The following is a 12,320-nucleotide window of genomic DNA, read 5'->3' on the forward strand; positions in this document are numbered from 1 at the left end:
GCAGGAGTTAGGTGTTGGCCACTGCCAGAAGCATTTCACCTCAGGCATCGGAAACAGGAAATGATCCTCAGGTCCAGATCACTGTCATTTTATACCTTTAACTTAATATTTTTTTGAGATAGGATCTTGGTATGTAGCCACAGTTGGCCTTGAACATGTGGTGATCCCCCTGCCTCTAGTATACTGGGAGTACAGGTGTACACCACCATGCCCAGACAGATTGCTGTCTTAAGATTGATTTGGAGGGCTGGGGACATAGCTTAGTATAGACTACTTGCCATGAAGTGCAAGGCTACAGTTTCAATCCTTAGCACCGCTTCCTTGAGTTCATTTTTTTTTCAAAGAAGTAGTTGATATGCAATGACTATTTCTCAAGAATGGCTTGCTGTAGCTTGGTGGCCTGGCCTCTTCACTGTCATTGTGACGACTTTGATTTTACCACTTCCCAAACCCTCAGACCCCAACACTTGGGTTCCAGTTCCCAGATCTCTCTCTGTCTTAGCCCTTTGTGGACTGAACTGACTTCGAGGCTGTGTTCTTCTGACTAGATGCCACTGGTCTGGCTTCCTAATGTCTCTAAGAGGGACTTAGCTGCCACACTATTGTTGGGTGTTCCTCAGTTCTAGAAGCTTCTAGAGATACCAATTCTGGTCAGTGTTCATTCAGTAATTAGAAGCAGAAACACATTCAGGCTTTCTCAAGGAGTAGGGGGACTGTGAAGGAGTTCAGAAAAAGTGCCCAGGGGTCTGAGAACAGGATATAGTTAGGAAATAAGGCAGCAAAGAAACCAAGAAACTAAGCCCATGCTGGCTCTGATTTCCCTTACAGAGCTTGCAGTATATTCTTTCTTCCCTCCCTCCCTCCCTCCCTCCCTCCCTCCCTTCCTCCCTCCCTCCCTCCTTCCCTTCTTTTCAGTGTTTGAGCCCCATCAGGCATTAGGCATGGAGGATACAGTAGAAAACAAGACAGGCCAAGAACTCTGATTTTATGGGAAACTTGTAAAAAATTAAGTAAATGAAATACAACACAACACTACAAAATATACAAAAATTGGAGTCGTCAAGGGAACAAGTATAGATTATAGTAAAGAATCACAGGCCATCTAACTTAGGGAGCTTGGTGAAGAATTCCTCTCTGAGGAAGTGAACAATGAGCTCAGCCCTGCAGGACAGCAAGAGGCCAGGCATTTAGAGAGGCGGAGAGTTCAGGCTGAGGGAGCAACAACTGCAGAGGCAAGAAATGCATGTAGCTTGATCAAGGACTGAAATAGGGAGATGGCAAGACTGGGGTGCAGGCTGCAATATGCACATTGTATGGAATATAGGTGAGCAGGTCAGTAGACTCTTGGAATGCAAGATCCTTCTGCACGTAGGAAAACGTAGATTTTATTTAAGCACAATTGAAACTTTGTAGGTTGATGTATGCTGTTCGTATGTCTCCAGCACAGTCTCATGTGCTTAAGGCTTGTTCCCCAACTGGTGGTCTAATAATTGAGAGGTCATTGGATCCTAAGGAGTCTAGCCTCATAATCAATTCCTTGATGGGTTCACAATACAATGACATATTGGAGGTGGTGGGGTTGTTGGAGGTGAAGCCTAACTGGAGGAAGCAGATGAACAGGGGACATGCCCTGCAAAGATGTGCTTTGTCCCCAGCCCTTTCCTGTGTTTCCTCCTTGCTTTCTGGATGCCAGGAGCTGGACAGCTCTGCTCCACTGTGCTGCCACCACAACGACATTCTGCCCCACTGTAGACCTGAAGCAATGGAGGAGCCGGACAACCTGGGACAGAAGTCTCCGAGACAAAGGCCCAGAGAAATCTTTCCTTCCTTAAGGTGCTGTCTCAGGCATTTTGTCCCAGGGATGAAAGGCTGATTGACACAGTTTTTCTCTTTACCACATTGTTCTTGATCATTTTAACTTGCCCTTAGCCCATGGTTAATGTTCTACCCCTCAGACCCTCTCAGATCCTTTCTGTTCTGTTCCCTATAGCCAATTAGCAGTTGCCTGCTGGGTGTTTAGTTAATACTCCCAGTGTAGATCATTTGATTAGTCCAGCTTATTTTTTGTAGTGCAGCCACAAATTCCAGGCCACTGGCCATCCAGTGAATGACTTATCAGGCCTTTGGTTAGGCACAGTCCTCTGATCCATCAGCTGCGGCTGTTCAGAACATCATGATGTCCACTTGCTATGACAAAGCAGTCTGTGAGCTAAGTGTGAAGGAGATGGACTCAAGAGATGATTGAGGAAAGTAGTATTTTCCTGGGAACATGTCTTACCAAACTTCTGAAAATCGAAAATGTGTGTCAGAGTTTCTGATATATCTTGGATTAAAGTGTGTGTGTGTGTGTGTGTGTGTGTGTGTGTGTGTGTGTGTGTGTGTGTGCATGCTTACCCATATGTTTGCATATGTGAAGTCAATGTGAAATCAACATTGGGTATCTTCCTTTATCACTTTCTATCTTTTATTTTTAAAAAGTAAAAAAAAAAAGAGGGGGGTGCTGGATTGATGGCTCAGAGGTTAGGAGCACTGGCTTCTCTTCCAGAGGTCCTGAGTTCAATTCCCAGCAACCACATGGTGGCTCATAACCATCTATAATGAGATCTGGTGTCCTCTTCTAGCATGCAGGCATACATGCAGACAGAGCACTGTATACATAATAAATGAATAAATCTTTTTACGAAAAGTAAAAAGTATGTGTGTGTGTGTGTGTGTGCGCGTGCATGCGCGTGTGTGCACGCATACACATACGCACGTGCATATGTTCGTGACAAGAGAGGTAGCAGGGTGGGAGGTTTTGCATGGGTGATGCATGCCATGGCACATGTGTGGAGGTCAGGACAACCTGCAGGAGTTGGCTCTCTCTTTTTATCACGTGGGTTCTGGAGAAGAAACTCAGGTCATCAGCCTTGGGAGCAAGCACCTCTACCCACTGAGCCAACTTGCTGGCCCTCTCTACTTGAGTTTTTGAGACAAGATCTGGAACTGAATGTCGAGCGTGCTGTTTCAGTTAGACTGGTTAGTTCACTAAGCCTGCAGGGTTTGCTTGCCTCTGTCCCTGGGGTACTGGGGTGACTGATGTATATGCCTGGCTTTTATATGGGTGCTGGGGATCTTAAGCCAGGTCTTCTTACTTATGAGCAAGCACTTTATCCATTGTACCTGATTAAACTCTCAAACCTCTGATTAAATGAATGCATTCAAGGTCTAAAGCCATAGTCCTTAACATGCCTATGAACTTGCATCCTCCAGAATGCCTACAAAGTCACATCCTCCAGAATGCCTAAGAACTTGCATCCTCCAGAATGCCTACGAACTCAAATCCTCTGGAATATCTACAAACTCACATCCTCTGGATTGTTTACAAACTCCGCATTCTCCAGAATGTCTAAGAACTTGCATCCTCCAGATGCCTCCAAACTGGCATCCTCCAGAATGCCTCCAAACTGGCACCCTCCAGAATGTCTGTGAACTCATATCCTCCAGAATGCCTATGAACTCGCATCCTCCAGAATGTCTGTGAACTCACACCCTCCAGAATGCCTATGAACTCGCATCCTCCAGACCCAGCTCCCCTTGCTGGTCTCACCTGATGCTGCTTTTCTTCCTAGTCTGTCACCAGGCTTCCTGGATTTTGTTTTATTTTTTATCCCCCTAAGCCCCTAGTCTCAGGGTGTTTGTACATACCACATTCCTACCCCTTACACACTTCTTTCCTTTTATTTGAATAACTAACTTTCAGGTCTGATCCTAGTATTTCTTTCTTTTCTTGACCCTCCTCTAACTTGGGGGACCCTGTTTATATCCCTCTGAACTTTGTTTGATATGCAGTTCTTTTATGGAGCTGGGAACCATTTTAAACAGTGCAGATTGCTATGCTCCCCGAACACTGTCTCCCTCACCAGACGGAGAGTGGTGTGAGGACAGAGGTCATAGCTGCTGAGATCATGACTGCTTCTGTGATCTAAGTCCTGAAGGAGCTGGACCCAGAGACAAATGAGGAAAGCAATATTTTCCTGGGAACATCTCTTACCAAATTTCTGAAAATAGGAAATATGGTTGGAGTTTCTGACGTAGCTTGGATTAGAATGTGTGTGTGGTGGGTGGCAGCTGCTTGATAAGTGCTGACTGATGGAATGGCCCAGCAGGCAAAGACACCCACTGTTAAGATGACCAAGTTCTGTCCGTGCAAGGAGGGCTAAGATTTAGTAATAAGGCAAGGAACTGGGAATCAGTGTGACGTAGCCATAGTACCATGACACAGTGGCCTTACCAGAGCTGGGGTGAGTGGATGTGAAGAGGAGGATCCTAGAGGAAAAGTGTAAACTTGAGAACAATATGAAGTATACTTTACTTTTTGTTATTATTATTATTATTATTATTATTATTATTATTATTATTTTGTTTTGTTTTTTTGAGACAAGGTTTCTCTGTGTAGTTTTTGTGCCTGTCCTGGATCTCACTCTGTAGACCAGGCTAGCCTTGAACTCACACAAGATCCGCCTAGCTCTGCCTCCTGAGTGCTGGGATTAAGGGCACGCACCACCATGGCCCGGCCTTGTTATTTTTTGAAGCAGGGTCTTGTTATATAGCCCAAGATTGTCTCATACTCACAATCCTCCTGCTTCCACCTACCCCTTGCTTAGAGTGGAAGTGTGTGCCATCACACTTGAAGAATGGCTTATGTTTGAATGGATGGTGTGGTACTTCAATTTCTTTTCCAAATGACTTCTGACTATGAACTCAACCCTCCTAATAAACCCATTGAGTCCTGTTTTTACTTTATCGATTGGTCAGGTGGTTAATTGGTTATAGTGATGGGGATTCGACTCAGGGCCTTGTGGGTTCAGACATGTCAGCTACAGCTGCACAGTGTGGTGCTTAAGTACCAGGTCATGCAAGCTTCCCCTCTAGAAAGGGCAAAATATCTGTTCTCAAGGTAGGGAGAGAGGACTATGCACTAAAAAATGGACAAGAAGCTCAGGGTTCTGGTTTTCAGTGTGGGGCAAGAATTATGCTGGTCTAGAAATGGCGAGTTGGGGTAAGGAGCCAGACTTAGTGGAGGAGATGAAGTATGCCATCATGGAGCAACCAGAAAACCTCTGTGATGGCTGTTGCACAGGCTGTGGGGTCAGGCAGGCATGGATTATGCTTCTACACTGCTATGTATTTTTAAGTTTCAACTCTATCCAATGGCTTAATAATAACTGCCTCAAAGGTTAGGACTCAACTCATCACTCAAAATAAGTGATGTTTGTAATATGGTACTTAACATGGAAGGTAGAGGATTGGTAAAGGGGAAGTTGTGTGGTGTGCTGTGCTCTGTGTGTGTGTGTGTGCTTGCACATGTGTGGGAGAGTTCATGCACATGTGTGTGCATACATGTAGAAGCCAGAGAACAACCTCTGATGTTGTTTCTCAGGAGTCATTCACCTTGTCTTTTTAAGACAAGATTTCTCATTGGACTGGGGCTTGCCAGTTGGCTAGGCTGACTGGCTAGCGAACTCCAGGAATCCTCCTGTCTTCCAGGCTTGTTGGTGAGGACCGCTGCACATGGAGTTTTTCCATGAGTTCTGGAGCTTGAACTGTGGTGAACACTTCACTGACAGAGCCATTTCCTCAGCCCTTCTCATGGGGTTTTGATGACGAGGGTTGACCAGAATCCTGACTACAACCTGGGAGGCTACTAGTGTGAATTTGGTGCTAGTCAGCTAGGCAGACTTCAGTAAAGGTCTCCCGAGGCTCATCCGTGGTGCCAAATCCTTGCAGGGAGCAGCCTGGTTGTTCAAAGGTCTTTTCAGGAGTAAGGTGCCCATATCTCTCCTCCAGCTCTCTGGCCTTTGCATAATAGCTTTACGTTGATGTTCAGGGCCAGCCCCCAGCTGGTGAACCATTGACCTAGATTCCCGAATCTTGACTAACTGGTGGTTCCTGCGGTGGCCTGAAGCTGCTGTTACCTCCTCACAGTGTATGTCACCCAGTCACCAGATCCTTTCCTCCCAAGGATCTGTCCACAGCCGGTTTGTGGAGGGAGGCCACAGCATCGCACCACCAAGTGAGACCTGCTCCTCTTTCTCTTTCCTGTTCCTGCTGAGTAAGCCAAGGGAAGAGGCAGCTTCCTAAGCTAGACTCTCCTTACCGCTCCCGACACTTCGGCGATATGCTTTTGATGAAGGGTAGCTGCAGGGCCAGCAACAGCTAGAAGGCAGCATCACTATTTTATTTTTATCTGTTACCATTTGCTTATTTGAATTAATTCCACTTTCCTCTTTCTAGTAGATAAACCATATAGAATTGCCTCCCAAAAATCTGTTTATGGAAAGAAAAACCGAGTGTATTTAAAGAAAAAAAAAACTTAGGTATGTAATTGTTGATGTGTTATGGGGATAGGAACCATCTCATAAAACTAGTGCTTAGATGGCTGAGGCTTAGAAAATGCGGGCAGTGGTGGCACACGCCTTTAATCCCAGCACTCGAGAGGCAGAGGCAGGCAGATCTCTGTGAGTTCGAGGCCAGCCTGGTCTACAGAGTGAGTTCCAGGAAAGGTGCAAAGCTACACAGAGAAACCCTGTCTCGAAAAACCAAAAAAAAAAAAAAAAAAAGAAAAGAAAAAAGAAAATGCTGGTAGAGTAGGGACTCCTGCTTCATGTAGGAAGCAGAGGCTGGATGCAGATGTGCTTATTAGTGCCTAAGATACCTTACATACCCCGAGTCTCTATTTCCTCATCTACTCAAACGGAGAGAGTGATTTCTAAAACACGAGGTTATTTTGATGATTAAAAAGACAATTGGAGGTGCATGTCAGCTGCATACAACAGCTGCTGAGCATTAAACAAAACGCATTGTTCCCAGTGTGCACTATCTTAAACACGTATTTATTTACTGGGGGTAGGGGTGCACGTGCATGTGAGGTCAGTGAGCAGCTTGCACAGTTGTGCTCTCCTTTTACCAAGCGGGTCCTGGGATCGAACTCTGGTTAGCAGGCTTGGCGGCAGCGCGTTTACCCGCTAGGCCACTTCCCCATCCCATCCCGCTCATAGTGGGCACTCATAATGAAGTCACAGAGTCAGCGGGGACTTTTCGTCACACCGTAGGACTGAATCTTGGCAAGTTACACGCCCTCTCTTGCTTTGCTTATTGCTCCATGGTAGTATTAGCAATATCATCTTAATGTGGCTCCCGGGAGGATCAACTTTTTTCTCTTTAAACATATATATGACCCTGGATGACTGGGCTGGGATGTGTGAGCACTTAGGACAGTGGCCCTGGCTCCCGCTGGGGCTGAATTCTAGGTGAGTAAGTGCTGTAGAATTGTGAAGGCCTGGATATGTGCCAAAAATTCTCCCTGACACCATTATTGGTAGAGGGGACATGACATTCATGCTTTGAAGAATTAGTCGTTTAGCTGTGCCCCCACTGTTTTCTCTTAAGCCAGCTCCCCAGAGCCAGCATAAGGACACTCTTCCCTCCCTTCATATAGAATCACTTCCGTCGGCTTTTATAATGTTGCCTAGGAACAGTGTGGTATGCCAGGGCCCCTTCAAATTCACGCGCTGAAGCCGTAAATCCCAGTGTGACGGCATATGAGAGGGAGACCTTGGGAAGCACCTTAGAATTAGTGAGCTTGTGAGAATGCCCTACCCACCCCATGACGCCATGAGTAGTTCGTAAGAATAGAAGACATGTTTGCCCCCTGCTGCATGAGGACACAACAAGAAGGTAGCTGTCTGCAAGCTAGGATGGAGGTTCTTGCCTGGAGCCAAATACACAACCACCTTGACCTTGGATGTCTCAGCCTCTAGAGCAGTGGTTCTCAGCCTTCCTAATGCTATGACCCTTTAATACAGTTCCTCATGCTGTGGTGACCCCCAACCATAACATTATTTTTGTTGCTACTTCATAACTGTAATTTTGCCACTGTTATGGATCGTAATGCAAATATCTGATATGGTCTGCAGGATGGTCTTAGCCCCTGTGAAAAAGTCGTTCAACCCCTAAGGAGTCGCGACCCACAAGTTGAGAACCACTGATCTAGAGCTATGAGGAAATAAATACCTGCTTTTTAAGCTAGTCCAAAGTATTTTGTTATGGCAGTATAAACTAACCACTAATACAATTCTCACCCTACTTGGAATCTATGTATAAAATAAAATCTAAAAAAATCTGTCTATCTATCTATCTATCTATCTATCTATCTATCTATCTATCTAGTTCCTAGGCTGGGGATTTTGATAGCATCCTCAGCTAGAATGCACAGTTCTCAGCACCACATAAACTGGGTGTGGTAGTGCGTGCCTGCCTGTAATCTCAGAACTGCAGTTCTGAGAGTCTCAGAAGTGGAGGCAAGAAGGTTAGGAAGTTCAAAGTCATCCTCAGTTGCACAGCAAATTTGGGGCATGCTTGGGCTACATGGGACCCAGTCTCAAAATGATACACAAATGCATACATGCATTCTTCGTAAGTCACTAATGATTCCACGTACAGACGTTATTTGAGCTTCACAATTCTCCTTCAGATGAGGAGACTAGGTTTGAAGGTCAGAATTAGATCTTGAATGGCCACCATTTGCTCTCTTCTGAGGAGCCTCCAGGGGATGAGTGGCAGGAAAAAAAAGGCTACAGAGAAGATCTCACTGGCCTCAGTGAAATGGGAGAACCCTTACTGATGACTAGAGAGAGGATGAGAAAAGTGTGGTTTCTGAGAGAGACATGAGCCTTGCTGGTGGCCGGAAGAGCAAATTTGTGTAGGAAATACCCAGAAAACAAAACAAGACAAAATACCCCCAGCTCCGTTGGTTACAAGGCAAAAACCTTTAATAACACGAGTGCTTATTACATTAACTGCTTCAGGGCACTGACATCTTTGATTTCTGGTCATGTTTTTCTAACACTTAAAGGTGAATGCCTCTATCAGGGCCACCTGTGTGGTGGGTTTCCCGAGAGTTTGTGTGGGTGGACAATGGGGACAGCTATGCATACAACTGATGGGGCTTTGGAAGTTCCCCCCGCTGCTATGACCGCACCTTCGACTTTCAGTCAAGTCCTTTCCCAAGGAGGGAAGAATGTTGTGATCCTTCCAGCAAAGAAGGAAAAAAGAAAAAGAAAGAAAGAAAGGAAGAAAACACCTGGCACAGATACACAGAGAGGGGTAACATTAAGGGACCAGGGAGAAAAGTTAGAGGAAGTGGATGGGTTAAGGTCTGGGGGATAAGGGACCAATGTGGGAGGAGTTGAGTCCATTTGGTTTCGTTCTTTGTAAGAAATGATACCATCACGAGGACCATGCCATGCAACCTTAGAGACATCTGTGTACACTTCCCCCAAGGCTGTGCTGGGCGGCGGGGCAGAGGTCAGAGGTCAGCTCAGACAGGCGTAGTACGTCTGTTGGCTGGATTGTTATGCAGCGACTCTTTGAACTCTTTGGGTGTGGAATTGTGGAACTGTAGAAAAGCATGGTCCCGGTCAGAGTTGAGGAGGGTCCCCATGGTAAGCTTAGAGGGGTCCCGGGAGAGGGTGAACATGGAGATGTCAGTGGAAGGGATGGTGTGGAAGCCTTTGCTGATGGGAGACAGGTCTCGGGATCTAGGCTCAGTGGAGCGAGAACTTGACCGTCTTCGGAATCTATACCTGTAGGGTGGTAGGCGGGCAAATGTAGACTTCTTCAGGAGCTCCGAATGGGATCTGGCACGCAACTGCTGATGCTTCTCAATATAGATGTGCACAGCGACCACACCCACAATTTCCGCGATGATGAAAGAGAAGGCTCCGAAATAGAAGGACCAGCCGTAGGAGTAGCTCTTTTTAGAGTCCCTCTGCCCGGGGTCTCCAGCATTGGCTGATATATAAACTATGATGCCGATGATGTTGCTTAGCCCTGAGAGAAAGGGAAAAGAAAACACGGATTTTATAAAGCCTCGGAGGCAACGGCCATTTTTAGTTTTGAAATACTGATAGAACGTGTGGAGGTAACAGGGAGAGGAGGCAATGGATTACGGCCAGGAAATCCCACAGCTGAGCTCTTCCTGCAAGGGTTGTCTCTTGGGAAATGACGAATTCTGGTGCTCAGTCCTGGGCAGGACATTGTCAGTTAAAGAAGACATTGTCTGTTCATAGCGAGTACCGTAGAACCCAGAAATGCGTCCATTTCCCCCTTGAAATAACCCATTCCATCACCACTTGACGGTGACACTAACTCGCAAGGATGGCAAGATGAACAAGCTACAGGTCCTTGACCTTGAATTTCCCGCCAGTACCTGGAGAGACTGACATGTAAATGCAGTTAGAGTATAATACAGCAAGGACCCTATCAGGGATGCATGTGAGGTGACTCAGGAGCAAAGGAAAGACAAGTGCCTTGCTTTGAAGACCAGGTGGCATTTGACCGGGATCCTGATAACTGACAGGAGATGTGAGGCTGTGGACTATGAAGTGGGAGCGAGGGGACGAGAGAAGGACTTGCAAGGGCATAGCTTGGATGCTGGTGAGGCTGGTAGCGTCTTGAGCACCAGGGAGGACCAGCTAGCGAGTCGGGCATGTCAGATCTGTGGAACTGGAAATGCTGATGAGATACCCGGCGGACACACACAATGCGGAGCTGTAGTTGGGAGGTTACTGATCCTCTGGAGGAAGAAGGATGGTCACTTAACAAGTCTTTTTTTTTGGGGGTGGGTGGGTGGGAGGGGTGTCAATGAATGCCCTGTCCTTCTCAAGATATCCCCAACGTTATACAACTACAGGGTTATTGGAAGTTCTGTCTAGAGGCTGCAGAGATAGCTTGCTGCTCTTCCAGAGGATCTGAGTTCAGTTCCTAGCACCCATTTCTGGTGGCTTATAACTGCCTGTAAGTCCAGCTCTAGGGGATCCCACCTCCTCTTCTGGGCTCTGCAGGCACCCCTCCCCCCAATGCGTACACACAAATAAAAATAAACCTTAAAATATAACATAAAGCTTTGCCTAGCAGAGTTGCTTCAGTGCTGCTGTTCCGATTGGCTGGTGCACAGGTGTGAGAGCTTACAAATATTTGCATATGACTCTGGTCATAGTTCATCTAGGACTTGCCCCTAGCAAGGAACGGTCAAGTTTCGCCTCTGCCCTATGTTTTCTTCTGGCCTTTCCTGGCACAGGCTCTCCCAGGTAGGCAGCAAGTTCTAACCTGATACCTCTGATATGGGAGATGACAGATGTGGCTCTGTCAGGCTGCAAGGACCACCGCAGGATGAAAAACGGCTTCTCTTCCCCCAGTGTCAACTTGCCTGGATGATTAGTGGAAGACACATTCTTTTATATTAAAATGAACACGGATATAAGGAGGAGAAAGCAGAATTCGTATGAATTTTTCAGTGAAATGGGAAACTGACTTCAAAGGCACTTCAGCTCACTGATGCTTCGACTGATACCCTGAGTGCCCAGGGCCATGTTCTCTTTCTGCCCTGTGACAGCAGGGAAATATGGGTGACAAAGTTTAGAAAGTCCTAGAAAAGAGGGCTTTGCTGGGGGCAGTGTAGGAAAGTTCACAGAGAGGCTCAAATGTCAAACTAGCTTAAAGAGGCAGGAGTGAGTTGTCAGTCATTCACAGGACATTTATTATGAGCCGGACACTGGACAGAATCTTTAGTGACTTGGTTTATTAATTTAATGGTGATGGTACCCAGGGCTTCCAACATGCTAGGCAAGTGCAATACTACTTAGTTAGCTACATGCCCCTCGCTACACAGACTCTTTCCTTCATTGGTTCAATGAATCATTGCAATATGTCTGCTTTGAAATAGAGGGGTCCCTTTAATAGACAGGGAAACAACACTGATTAGTAAATTTCCATGTCAACATAAACTAGGAAATGGTAAAAGCAGAATTTGAACCCAGGACTCTTAGCCATGGTGGGCTGAGATTTCAGTAATGAGGTATAGACAATAAGCTTTGTAATCAAACTGTAAGCTCCTTGAGAACAAGGACAAAACACTTGCGTATCGCTCTTGCTCCAGCTCCAGCTTCTAGCCCAGAGCTTGACTCAAAGCAAGAACACAGGGTATGTTTGTTGAATGAATGGATGAATGGAGTTGATACACACATTAAACCCACAAAGCACATTACAATTGCTTTGTGTTGAGCCACACTGGGTGCTAGCCACGGTTCTAGGCTCAGTTATGTGTACCAGTTCATCTAATCCTTTAAACAGCCTCCAGAGGAAAGATCATTATTACCCCAACTTTTAGGTGGGGAAACTGAGACACAGAGCAGCTTAGTGACTTGCCTGATGCTATCCGACTAGACTATGGAAGAGGGAAGATTAGCACTGGGCAGCCTGACTTCAGAGCTCATACA

General features: G+C 46.1%; 1 protein-coding gene across 1 annotated transcript in view; it reads right to left on the reverse strand.

Moving 5' to 3' along the window:
* Positions 1 to 8,787: 8,787 nt before the first annotated feature.
* Cacng3 (calcium voltage-gated channel auxiliary subunit gamma 3) overlaps positions 8,788 to 12,320 on the reverse strand; it is a 94,878-nt gene continuing 91,345 nt past the window's right edge. The window contains exon 4 of the mRNA XM_052762341.1: positions 8,788 to 9,873. Coding sequence (XP_052618301.1) covers positions 9,362 to 9,873 — 512 coding nt within the window. The 3' untranslated portion in view covers positions 8,788 to 9,361. The remainder of the gene's footprint in view (positions 9,874 to 12,320) is intronic.

The sequence above is a fragment of the Peromyscus californicus genome, unplaced genomic scaffold (genome assembly GCF_007827085.1).
Source record: "Peromyscus californicus insignis strain IS unplaced genomic scaffold, ASM782708v3 Scaffold_4__1_contigs__length_199733344, whole genome shotgun sequence".
NCBI classification, from domain to species: Eukaryota; Metazoa; Chordata; class Mammalia; order Rodentia; family Cricetidae; genus Peromyscus; species Peromyscus californicus.